Source organism: Stenella coeruleoalba (genome assembly GCF_951394435.1).
Source record: "Stenella coeruleoalba genome assembly, chromosome: 2".
NCBI classification, from domain to species: domain Eukaryota; kingdom Metazoa; phylum Chordata; class Mammalia; order Artiodactyla; family Delphinidae; genus Stenella; species Stenella coeruleoalba.
Window position 1 is genome coordinate 31913908 of NC_137147.1, and position 12829 is coordinate 31926736.

The 12829-nt window shown below is 52.1% G+C and overlaps 1 protein-coding gene across 4 annotated transcripts in view; it reads right to left on the reverse strand.

The window, feature by feature from the left end:
- Positions 1 to 249: 249 nt before the first annotated feature.
- The window catches only part of SUSD6 (sushi domain containing 6), a 95792-nt gene continuing 83212 nt past the window's right edge, over positions 250 to 12829 (reverse strand). For all 4 annotated transcript variants that reach the window (XM_079912151.1, XM_079912154.1, XM_079912153.1 and 1 more), the window contains 4 exons: positions 10740 to 10937; positions 9637 to 9775; positions 6063 to 6481; positions 250 to 4105 (listed from right to left, as the gene is read on the reverse strand). In XM_079912151.1, coding sequence (XP_079768277.1) covers positions 4080 to 4105; positions 6063 to 6481; positions 9637 to 9775; positions 10740 to 10937 — 782 coding nt within the window. In that variant the 3' untranslated portion in view covers positions 250 to 4079. The remainder of the gene's footprint in view (positions 4106 to 6062; positions 6482 to 9636; positions 9776 to 10739; positions 10938 to 12829) is intronic.

Sequence of the window (12829 nt, forward strand, 5' to 3'; positions counted from 1 at the left end):
CTCACGGTGTTGCTCACTGCCGAATCCCAGCGTGAGCACAGTGGGGGGCACACTCAGAGCACTAAAAAACCAAGAGAAGTGATGTATTTCCACTTACGTTTGTGGTCTCCCTTCCCTGTACCTTCATCCTGTCTCCTCTTACCAGGTACCTCTCTCCCCAGAGCTAGCGCTTCATCCCTTCACGAGCTCCTGCCCATAGGAGGGTTGCTGCAAAAACTTTCTGGAAGGATCACACCTCTCACAACTGCCTTCATAAGAACTTTTTTTTAATTATTATTATTTAGAAATGCAGTTATATACATAGAACAATTAAAATTAAATTAAACTTTGTACAAATATTAAAATACTATCTTCACACCCACTGCAATGTACAGGATACCAAAAAATATATATATAAAATAAAATAAAGCAAACCCAAACTGACTGACATCCTGCACAGTCAATGATGCGTGTGTCATGTGAAACCATTGCAGAGATTCCATAGTGGTGTGATGAGAAGCCTGGGCAGGGTGTGGTGGGCTGCCAGGCAACCCTCCTCGCCCCTCTCTCCTCCCTGCTTGGCGATCTGAGTGCTCTGCCCCTGCATCTTCCCCAGCTCCTAGCAGAGGGCTCAGCCTTGGGGTTCTCATTCAAGATTCTACCAGATTTTCAACTGGCGGTTAAGAGGAGTCGCTTCCCAGGAAAGTTGAGCCTGCCTTTCCCTCTCCGGGGAACTGGCTACTCTACCACTCGGTGCACCCATATGTCAAAAAAAATCCTCTCGGAGCCCCTCACCAGACACCAGTAATGACAGGCCCGATGCTGAGAGCCAGGAGCCCTAGCAGGCTCCACGAGAAACGCTCCCAGCCTCTATCCTCAGCAAAGCACATCTGGAATTAAGCTGTCAAGCCCGTGTCCCTCCCCTCCTGGGCCCGTTATTCTCAAGGTGGGGGGCGGGGGGGAGGAGGGGAACAGGCAAGGATCTAGAAATATTTGCAGCATTTTCCATTCCCTACGTAAAGATGTTCCCTGGGAATGGAAGTGACATTGTTATGTAGAAAGCAAGTGGTTTGAGCTCTTCTGGGATGGGGAGGGGAAAGGCCGAGTGCTAGGATTCCTGTGCCACCACTAACTTAGCAGGAAAAGTGTACCTTTGTCTGTCTTGCCATCCAGCTTCTCCACGGAGCTTTAAAGCTGGGGGAAGGGGAGAGGAGGAGGGCAGGAAGAATGCGGATGACAACGTGAGTTCTGTTTGCAAATGGAGTGTTAGCAGGATGTACATTGAAATACCTTATAAAACCAAAAGAACTCACAAAGTGGCCAGGACTCGGCCCATTTCACGGTTCACACCCAGTGAAGTGGGAGCATAGCACACAAAACTCAAAAATGGCAAAAGATAGAGCCTACGTGCTGAACTAAGGCATTGAAAGGGATGGAAATTTTAAGTAATTTTCACCACATACTGGCCCTTGAAAGTCACTGGAATGTGACTGCAAGTTGCCAGGATATAAAACCTGCACTGAGTCAGCTCATGTATGCAAAACAAACAAACAAAACAAAACACCCCTTTTTAAAAGTCCTTTGGTGCCAACCGTTCTCCTGGGCAAGTCCTCTGCTGGACTCCCCTGGAGGGGAGCCCGGGAAGCCAGACCATGGGCAGTTTTCCCCACCTGCTCCAGGCCCCTCTGGCAGCCCCAAGCACCACCTTGTCTCTCAGCCAGGCCCCACTCCAAGGCAGCTGTGGGGGGGCCCTGATCCTTCGCAAGGGACAAAGGCCAGAAGCTCTAGAAACAGCAGTGCATGGCTGATGTGGGAGCAGAAAGCTCACTGCGGTAAGCCGTCGTGGGTGTCAGCAGCAATGAGGCTGGCTCTGCACCCACAGGCCGGGGGACTCCGGGAGGCCCCAGCAAAGCCAGTGACGTGGGGGACGTGGCAGGGAGGTTCCTGACTTTTCCCTCTTCCCTACCGGGTGGCAAGTCTGGGCTTGTGATCCCCAGGGCGGGCGGGCCAAGGGGAAGAAGGGTTCAGAGGGCAGGGGGGCCAAGCCGGTCACCTCTGTGGCTGAATATACCGCAAACAAAAAGTGCAATCTCTTGGGTGACAAACCCAGAGTAACTGGATAGAAAAAGGTAAGAGCTTCCATTTAAAGAAAGATCCTAGACTAGAATTCAGCTGTTGGAAGATTGGGCAACAGAAGCTGCAGGCTCAGCAATGAGACTTTGGATGCCTCCCGCTGGTCCCCACTGGTCCCTGCTCTCTTTTGGAGGAAGACAAGGGCTGCCGGTGGGTGGAACAGAACCTGTGCAGGGTGAAGCGGCGGGGCCGGGGACCCTGCCCTCCAGATGGGCCCCGTGCCAGCAACGGCCAGCAGGCACGTCTCCAAAAACGGCCTCTTCTGAGGCCAAGGACAGCCCTGCTCCGTTCCGTCTCCCTCCCTCCAGCTCTCGGGCCAGGGCTGAGGGCACACAGCACGAGAGGGCTCCCGCGGGGAGGAGCCGGACGCACGCAGGCGCTGCCCTCACCTGAGCCGAGGGAAGACTACAGGGGCGGCGAGCCCCCCGGCAGAGCCCGGAGTAAAGTGCGCGTGTGAGAGTGGAGGCGGGAGGCTGAGGGCGGGCCATTCGTTCTTCTCCTCTTGGAGGCCACCCGCAGCGCCGGAGCTACCCTGTTAGGCCAGGAACTGAAAACACATCGGGCTCTACTATTTTCACCACCCCAGACAGAGGCTGGGGGAAGGAGCGGAGGCGCGGTGCTTCAGAAACAAAACAGTAACACGCGCTCCGTAGTGCCACATCTCCTGAAGAGGCAGCAGCCCTGTCAGTGTGGGACCCTCGGCCGAGGGAGCGGCCCCAGCAGGGCCCCGGAGCCAGGCTGCTTCCAAACCATCTCCACCAACAAGCTGTGGGGGGGGGGGGGGGTGTGCCGACTGTGTCTTGGGCCCTCCCGGTGCCGGGAAGACCAGGGAGTCGTTTGCCAGCTGTGACGAGCGGAGGGGCGGCAGGGGAGGGTGGAATGAGGAAAAGCAGCAGCGAGGCAAGCAGCAGGATGCTTCCTGGGCACAGTTACTAAGGCACGTGACTGTGGTGAGGAGGACCCTCAGGACCGGGGCGGAGCTGCCTGCAGCTGCCTGGGGACACGGTCGGCCGGCGCCTCTCAGGCCCCCTTCCCTCACCATGAACCCAGAACAGGGCAACTGGCCCCAACTGCCAGCGACCAGATGGGCATCTCATGGCATCTCAGCAACACTCCCGACCCGTGGATGATACGCCTCAGGCCTCGGCCGGCAAGGAAGCCGGAGCTGCGCAGGATCAAACCCAGGAGGCCGCATGCAACTCCCCCCTATGCTCCAGGGAAAGAGAAAAGACCGGGGCCAGGAAGGCCAGACGCTGGAAGTAGGAAGTGAGAACTTGCATATGCGGAAGGCGATCGATCATTATCAGCCACCGTCCTCCCCTCCCTTGGGATCTTCTGGATGCTTCTTGGAAACTCGACAGGGCCAGGCGCTGGCACCTCTGAGCTACAGAGCTGGGCGCTGGGACAGCTCAGGCCAAGGGAGCCACAGCTTGCCCCAATTCGAGCCACTATCGGATCTGCTCCTGCTAAGGGCCGCGGTGCCAGCCCCCGAAGGAGACAGGCCAGACCCAGGCCCGGCCCCCTGCGTGGCAGAGTGCCGCCACCAAGGCTTGCAGGACAGCAACAAGCCTGCATGACAGGGACACTGGACGGGCGGGAGGAAGGCACAAGTAAACGCAGCGCTCTCGGGCCCACGGGGGCTGCCGCCCAAGCGCTCGCTCGCTGGAGCGGACCCGGAGGGCTCGGGGAAGGAAGGGCTCAATCCAGCACATTCAACGATGTCCCCGACACAGACAGGAAGGCTGGGCCAGGCAAAAAGCCAGCTCCTCCAGCTGTCCAGCAGGCAGATGGTGAGAATCTTCCTTGAGTTTCCAGCCAAGGTGGGCCTGCAGGCCCTCAGAGATACAGAGATACACAGATACACAGGTGGCAGCTCAGGTATCCGGGCAGGGCAGCTGGAGTACGCGGTGCTCAAACCCACAGGGAGAGGGAGGGAGGGCAGAGAGGAGAGAAGCCAGCGGCAGCCCTCATGCTTCTTTCAACAGTGGGATATCTGCGGGCAGAGGAGGACGGAGAGCACAGTGGTTAGCCTGTGTGAGTGACTCTGCAGCACACCTGACCCCGTCGCAGGGATCCTATGTTTAAAGAAATAAAATGCCCTGTTCACAGGCTTCTAGGTAGCCTAAATCCCTCACCCTTTTCTACGCCTTCCTTGCTCATCTCTCCCTCTGCCTGTGTGACAAAATCTGAACATTCCGTCGGGTATTCAAACCCCTTCTGGTCCTACCACCTTGAACCCTCTTCTCTGCTTTAACTATGCTGGTTTAGTTGCTTCTCTTTCTATCCTTATTCTCGCCCTATGAGGCTCCTGAGCCCTGGTTAAGTCTCACCTCCTCCTTCAAGCCATCCTCCAGCTGTGTGATACTGAGTAAATCACTCCCCATCTCTGGGTCTTGGTTGACTCATCTGTCACCGGGCTTAGACTGACACCTTAAGGGCCTGGCTTCCTTCAGTACTGTCAGCCCCAGACAGCTCAGGCTTAGCCTGCAACCAACTCGATAACCTATGCGTCTTGTTCTTTTGCACTCCTCATTCTGACATGGACCCTACCACTCTTGGTTCCATTTTTTCTCAAGTATGGGCTCCATCTTCCCAACTGACTGACAATCCACGTGGGCAGAGAGCATGTTTCACAGCTCTTCCCATCACACCTGAAACCTAATCCAGCACCCGGCACAGAGGGGCTCTTAGAAACGCTTGTTCAATACCTGGGACAAAGCAAGGGAGCAAAAGGAGGAGAAGGGAGAAGAGCTGGCACCACCCTGGCTCCTCAGGAAGGATAAGGGCTGAGGCTTGTGTCAATACGTGCAGACACACGATATGCAAAGCTGGCTGCCCGTGGGGTCACTGGCTTCCACCTTTAAACCCTGGCCACCTATTTAGTGGCCCCTTCCTAGCTCTACATCCCACCAAGAGAAAAGCAGGCATGCTGCTGACAATCAGGAAACCCTACACCTGATCTGCACTTAAGAACTTCCAACTTCTTTGCTTTCAGCTATTCTAAACCATACACATGAACTGTGCCCAGGACTCCCAGGGAACAGAGAGTTTTCTCTAAGGCTCTTTTACGGGGGGGAGGGGGGGGTTGGTAAGTACAGAAGTCCTCACTTTCTAAAGGGAAACATCTAGATTCGGTCTGCATCCTGAAACACAGTGGGATTTTACGTAAAGATGTTTTTTAAAGTGACAGAGTCAATCCCGATGTTCGACTCTCCAGGCTCCCGTAAAGGCAGAGGTGTCAGGAGGGGGCAATTTTGTTCTCTGGCTGGTTTGCCACAAAGGACCTGGAGTGACCTGGGAGGCAGCATGGCACCATGGGGCTATAACGCAAGTTTGGGAGCAGATCCATCGGCTTCAAATCCCAGCTCAGCCACCTACCAATGGGCAAGTGACTTAACCTCTTTGAGCCTCAGTATCCCTATCTGTAAAATGGGGCTGGTAATAATACCCACTTCTCAGGATCACTGTGAGGTGTGACTGACACAGTGCAAGGAAACCAACTAGCACGGGACCTGGCATGCTCCCATTTAAAATGAAGCAGCTGGAATGCTCCGGGAGAGGCAGGCTCAGTTTCCTCTGTCATAAGACCCCACACCTCCTTGTTATTCCTGTTCTTTCAGGAACATAAAAATTATGACAAGAGGACAGGCCCCACTCCACCTCCAACTGGCTGTCTACCCTTTGATTTAGCATATCCCTGAGGCCATGAATAGTTTCGGAGACTCCAAACCTATTAAAATTCACAGACAACAGTGAAAAGCCTCCCTATACAGAGCCCAAAGGCCTACCTGGGGCTCCGAGGGTAAAATTCTATTTTGTAGGATAATCCCCCAGGTATTATCTTTCTTTGCGGCCAGATACACCAATTATCAGAAAGGTTCCCCTTCCTTCCTCACTCCCAGCAAGGACCCTGAGCAGATAATAACTTACGATCAGCACCGAGCACCTACCATCTGTGTAGTCCTCCGACGTGAGGCTTTGTATGTCGCTGTTCTCTGAATCTGGGGCTTCTTTGTGTGCCACTCGGCTGTTCCCTGAGCCGGCCACCCAGGAAGAGGGGGCTGCCTGATGCACCATCACAGTCTCCGAGCCCCGAGAGCCCCGGGCTTCACACAGTCCAGGCTGGCCTGGGGCCTCCTCCTCTCCACCTGCGGAGGAGCAGGCCCCCTGGTCCTGCAGCTGCTGCTCCCTTGGCCCGCTCCTCCCACTGGGCCCAGACCCTTCTGACAGCACAATCTGCACTCTGGGGTCAGCGGGCGGCACACAGTGACCGGAACTGCCGTACACAGCCTCTTCATACGACGGCAGCGCAACCTGGACTCCATCCACCATGATGGACACCTGGTCCCCGGACACCCCCTGGTCACGCCTGCATCCGTAGGGAAGGACAAAGGAAGAATCAGAATACACGCACAGGTAAATATCACAATATCAACACCACCAACCGTTTCTGACCACTTACTATGGTACCCGGCATGGCACTAAGGGCTTTACACACGTTGCCCCACTGAGTCCTCACCTGAGTCCTTTCAGGTAGATTGACCAAGAATGCAGATGAGGCTCAGAGTAGTTAAGTAACCTACCCAGTCGCACAGCTGGTAAGGGAGGAAGCTAGGATGTGAATCCATTCCACCTGCTTCCAAAGACTGTGTTCTTAACCTCTGGGTACACAGGCACCTAGCTCTCTGGTCCTGTGCAAAAACGAGAAAGCTAGAGACCCAGAAATAAAGCCATTCACTCAGCACAGCTAAGACAGGAAAGTGGGAGAATGATGGCTACAAATACCCGTGAATATACCCCTGCCTGCGCACTTCACGCGGGTATACTGTACGGTATGTAACTGACATCTCCATCAAGCTCCTTTTAAAAAGAGGAGGAGGAAAAGCAGCACCGTGGTCTGGAAATGGGACACTGGACTCAAAAACTGAAGAATTTTATTCTTTTGACTCAGCCACTTTGCTTGCCTTTTATTTAATTTTCTTTAACTTCGTAAACTTAAAAAAAATATGTGAATTATAACACAAATATTAGACAAACATTGAAAAATGTACAGCTGACTTATTCCAGAGGTAACATGGCGTACAAGCCCTAGCTGGGTCAAGAAACAACACTGCTGGCACCGCCCAGCCCACCCCCACCGTGTCCATTCCTATCGCCTCACCAGCAAAAGCAACCACGATCCTGACTCTCATGAAAATCGTTCCTTTGACTTTTATTTTAGTAATTTTACTGCCTAAACATGAATCCTTCAACACCAGTTATTTCTGCATATTTCTGACCTTTATATGAATGGGAAAGACAATAAATGCGTGTGTGTGTGTGTGTGTGTGTGTGTGTGTGTCTGGCTTTGTATTTAACTCAACATTATAACATAACGTTTGGGAGATTTATCCATGCAAATACTTCTTTTCTGAATTACTTTTATATATGCGCTTTTTTTTGGCCACTGTGAGGCTTGCAGGATCTTAGTTCCCAGGCCACAGATTGAACCCAGGCCCCCGGCAGTGGAAGGGCAGAGTCCTAACCATTAGACCACCAGGGAATTCCTGAACCATTCTGAAAATAAGTTATTTCTTACTAATTAAAACAGTAGTTAGCACACACCTCCCAAGAACCTCTTTTCCTATGTTAACTACAACAATATTTACATCCTGGAAATAACATTGGTATAATACTGTAATACAAATGTTCCCAACTACCCAAAAATATATCTGCTTCAGCTGCTGTCTTGTTTGTTTTCATCCACAATCCAATTATGGATCATGCATTGCACTTAGTTGTCCTGTCTCTTGCATCTCTTTTAATCTAGAACAGGCCAATCTCAGCCTAGAACACTACACGCCCCAGCACTGTCTGTGATGTCATGTCCTCTTCTGTGTGTCACACCAGGAGACAGTAAGGTCTATGGCTGGACCATATTATTATTGCTGGACTGTTTTATTTGTTCTCAATTTCCTCACCTGTACCTGCAGATAAAAATCTGTACTACCCAGTTCAAATGGCACACACACAGTGAGGATGACAGAAGTGGCACTCATAAAAGTGCTCAGACATTTCTGGAAAGAAGGGAAACTTTGATGGCAGGGTGGCATCCGAAAGCAGAGTGCATCCTGGCATGCGCTTAACTTTCGTTATTCAAAATAACATTTTTTTTTTTGTTTAAAAAGTAATAGATGTACAAAATTTAAACAGGGTCTATAATGAAACCCAAATCTCCCTGCCTCTTAGGCAAAATCAGTTACTTTGAACACACTGACTAGTTAACTACCAGGGGAAAATGATCCCTAATTTGGAAGAAATGAGGAACAGCTCGAGTTGACTTTACGTGGCAGTAGCCAATTCTTTCAAATAATCAGTCCCTTCCAAATCTTCTCTAGTCTACTAATTGTTTAACTACCTTTAAAAATAGCTGCTACCCCCTGCCCCAAACAAAACAAAATAACAAGAAGAAAGAAGAATCACACACACAGTACACACAGATATTAAACCGGTCCTTGTCTGTGCATTCCAAACCAGGAGCATTTTATTTAATGCAGTTTAGTCTGCTCCTTCGTGCCTGTGCCTGACAACAGTCACTGAGGAAGGGCTGTGGATGGACATAAACTGTTTTCTTCAGAGGGAACGAGGAAGGGCCAGGGCAACCCAAGCAGGTAAGGGGGCCATGCCAGCCTGGGAGAGTCCACCATGAGGGACCCACCGGGGGCCAGGTCCCCACCATTGGCCATCCCCACCCCAACCTCACCTATCCAGTCTGGGATGATTTGTGGCTGGTGCACTCACCTGGAATAAGGAAAGTGACAAAGGCAGGCAAGAAAACCACTTCCTTGGTTTCTAGTATGGTATAGTGCAGTGCTTGCCAATCCCAGCTGCACGTCAGAACCACCTGGGGAGCTTTTTAAACCACTAATGCCAGGCACCCATCCCAAACTAAAGAAATCAGAACGTCTGGGGATGGAGGCCCAGGTGCTGGCGTTTGTTTTTAGTTTCCCACAGGTGCCTCTACGTGCATCCAGGAGAGGGGAACAGGGAGACAGGGCAGTGGCTCACAGCCATGAGCCTGCATCCGAAACGCTTGGAGGGCCTGAGAAACACAGTTTCTCATTCTGTTGGTCTGGGGTGGGGCCTGAAAATCTGCATTCCTAACAAGCTCCCAAGTGATGCTGATCCTGCTGGGACCACACTTTGGGAACCATTGATGTAGGGGAAATAACATGCCACTCGAGTTGGGCAGACTGGGGTTTAAATCTCACCTCTGTCGTCACCTAGAGGGAGGACCCTGAGTGAATGACTTAACCGCTCTGAGCCTCCGTTTCCTAATCTGCAACGATCCTGTGAGGATGAAGACAATGTATGCAAAGCAAAAGCACAGTGCCAGGCACATCTGGAAGCTTAACACACGGCGGGGCCCTCCCCTTCCCCCGGGTGCACACAGACCAGCAGAGGCCAGCAGGCCCTCCAGCACCCCTCTGCCAGCCAAAGGCCAGCCTCCACCGTGACGCACGCCGCCCGCTGCCACTGGCTCACCTGCTGTGATGGAAAGACTTCAGCTTTGGCTGCAGCAGCACAAACAGCACCACCAGGAGGAGAATGAGCGCCACGGAGCTGGCAGTGGAAGCCACGATGGACAGCGTGGGGACCCCGAGTGACGTGTGGGCGTCTTTGTCTACGGGAACAAGCCATCGTCAGACGTGTTTTGTACCCTGACACACGGAACGTGAGCCCCACGGCTGACCCTGTCAAGGGCCCCCTGCACAGCGCCACGCTGAGACGTGCTCCGTACGGCCAGGGCCGCTTTTGGAGTAACGGTGCAGAGTGGCTTTTACATCAGGGAAAGGGGACGTTTCCCTATTCTGTTCCTGAATCTAAAATTCCCTTCACTTCACTTCCCTAGAGGTCTTACCTTTATAAACCCCATCTGATCCTGTCCTTAAGAGCAGGCTGGAAGACATGAACCATCCAAATGCACACATCATTCCACCATCTGAAGTCCCACCCATGTGGCAGGAAAATTTATAAGAACAGGGCGGTAATAACAATCTGTTCTAAGATCCTGCAGCTTCAGTTGTAAACCTCAGGCCTGTCCCCACCCTTCTCTGGGGTGTCACGGTCTTGAAGTTCGAGTGAAAGCACAAAGATGGCTGCATGACACACTCTCCCGCAGGCAGCTGGATTTCCTGTCATGCATGACAGGAGGAGGCGGAGGGGGATAGGTCTTCTGGCCAGCTGGACTGCAGCTCCGTGACAAAACAGTCCACTTCCATTCAAGGAAAAATAATATAAAAGAGACACTACAGAAGGTGCTCGCACCGCGCTCATGGGTTAGCAGAACACAGTCGGAGGTCACCGGCACTGGGCTAGGCAAACAAGAGATCCAGTGCATCAAAGGGACTTTACATAGCACAGCAGATGCCTCGGTAGCTCGGCTGAAATGCACTGGGACACGCACCAGCAATCCAAATGCCTTTCACAGAGACATGAAATCCCAAAGGAAAGGAGGCTGCAGGGCATCCGAAGGGCCATATGCTGCCCCACAGCACAGGGTGCTCCAGAGGGAGCAGGTACCACTTCCCGGGAGTTAGAAGAAAGCAGGAGCCCAGCAGCACCCCTCACTCATCCGCCAAACTGACCCTCGTTGAGATGACAGCTGATCTCCATGGCGGGCTTCCACTCGCCATTCTTACACGTCAGGTACTTGTAATCACCCTTCAACATGTAGCCTTCAGCACACAGGTACTCGATGACGCTGCCCGAGTTCAGGGGGTCTCTACAGGGCCGGGGGTGGCAGATGTAGCCACCATTCTCTGGCTCCGGGGGCAGGGAACACACTGCAAAGACAGAGAGAGCAGAGGTACAGTGGTGAGGTTTTCCAGCGAGACTGCCGTCAGCGACAAAGAGGGGCAGCTCTGAGGGCTTCAGCAGGAAACACACCAGGAGCAAAGAGCCAGCCCCTTGGAAAGGCAGCCGGCCAAACTCTGCAAGTTCAGGTTGCCAATGACAGAGGGAGGCGCCCTGGCAACAGGGGAAGCTTGGCTGCTTGCAGCACTTCCCCTCGCCCTCCCTCCCCAGCACTGCGCCTTAGGACAACTGCATCCATCACTGAACAGGAGACTTCGACAAAGCTGAACTCGCAGAGATCTAGCGCATGTGGGGCTTTTTCAGCATTTTATTCTTTTATGATTACAAATTGTGTATTCTTTTTTTTTTAACTCTCAGTCTATCCCTCCCCCTGCCACCCTTCCCCCCTGGTAACCATAAGTTCATTCTCTAAGTCTGTGAGTCTGTTTCTGTTTTGTAGATAAGTTCATTTGTATCTTTTTTTTAGATTCCACATGAAAGTGATACATATTTGTCTTTCTCTTCCCCTGACTTACTTCACTTAGTATGATAATCTCCAGGGCCACCCACGGTACGTATGTACAATGGAGTATTACTCAGCCGAGAAAAAAGAATGAGCTAATGCATCGCACAATGTGGTTTCAATAAAACTCACTGAAATACACAACGAATCAGAGTGACAGGTGATAAAACACTGGTAACCTGCACAGGGGAAACATTAGCCTTGTTTCCAACATCAGTACCAGAAAGGATTCCTTCGCATGATAAAAATGTGACTTCTTGGCATCAGAGGGGATTTCTGATGCATTTCCTGGGAGGCTTCCCAGGCCCCCATGCACCACCCATTCCCTGACTAGAGCGGTCACTGGCATCACTCGTCTCTATCCCATGGTAACGCCCATTATTTTTCATTCAGGTAGGACTGTTTAGCTTTAAAAGCACCTTCATTGACCTCCTATCTTATTTATTCCTCTGACAACTCCGTGAGGTAGTTATCATTCCTCCCTTTGAAGATGAGGACACTGGCCCACAAAAGTTAAATGACTTTTAGCCAAGTCAGGCAGACCTGGGAGCAGAGCCAGGGCTTCCGATTGTAAAACCTGTGCTCTTCCCACCAGCAGACACTGCTTCCACCCTAGGAGTGAGCAGGCCTTTAAGGAGTGCATATATGTCAAGGTTGCCTCCCCCATGAACAGGTCAGTTAGGGAGATGGCAAGTGGTACCTAAGTGTGGTGGGAACGCTGGTGTATAGGTAAGTTGCAGTAATACATCAGAGGAGCCGGAAGGCCTGAGCAGCCCAGGGAGAAGGCAGCCTCCCCTTCTGAGCCTGGACAGACACTACAGAACTGAAGTCCCCAGGCAATGGATCATGGGGTATGCCTAGCAAAAACAGGAGGGGACAGGAGGGGCACTATGGGATCACTGTTAAGAAGGCTGGGCTGGCGGAGAAGACATGCTGGCAGGTGGCCAGGCACCGACAAACTTCAACTTACCACAAGCCTTACCTACCAAGGCAGGAAAGATGAAAGTCTCTAAAGGACATTTGATTTTGCTGACAAATACCCTGTCCCCATCGTGACTACCACAAGGACATCAGTATGAGAATAAGAACTGCTGGGTTTCTTTTCTTCACTTCCTCTAACAGACCTGGAGCCTCTGACTGTCTGAGAAAAGGTGCTCTCCCTTCATGGGACCACCCACCACTCTCTCACCAAATGCCACTTCCCTTCAACCTGCTATTAAGCAAGATGACTGCCAGCCAGGCTGTGGGGTGGATACTAAGTCGAAAAAGAGATGGTGGCTCCCTGCCCTTGGGCTGCTGATCACTGAGACTAGGAGAAAAGACTCCATATTTAAAGCTGTTAAAACCCTGGGGCAGGTC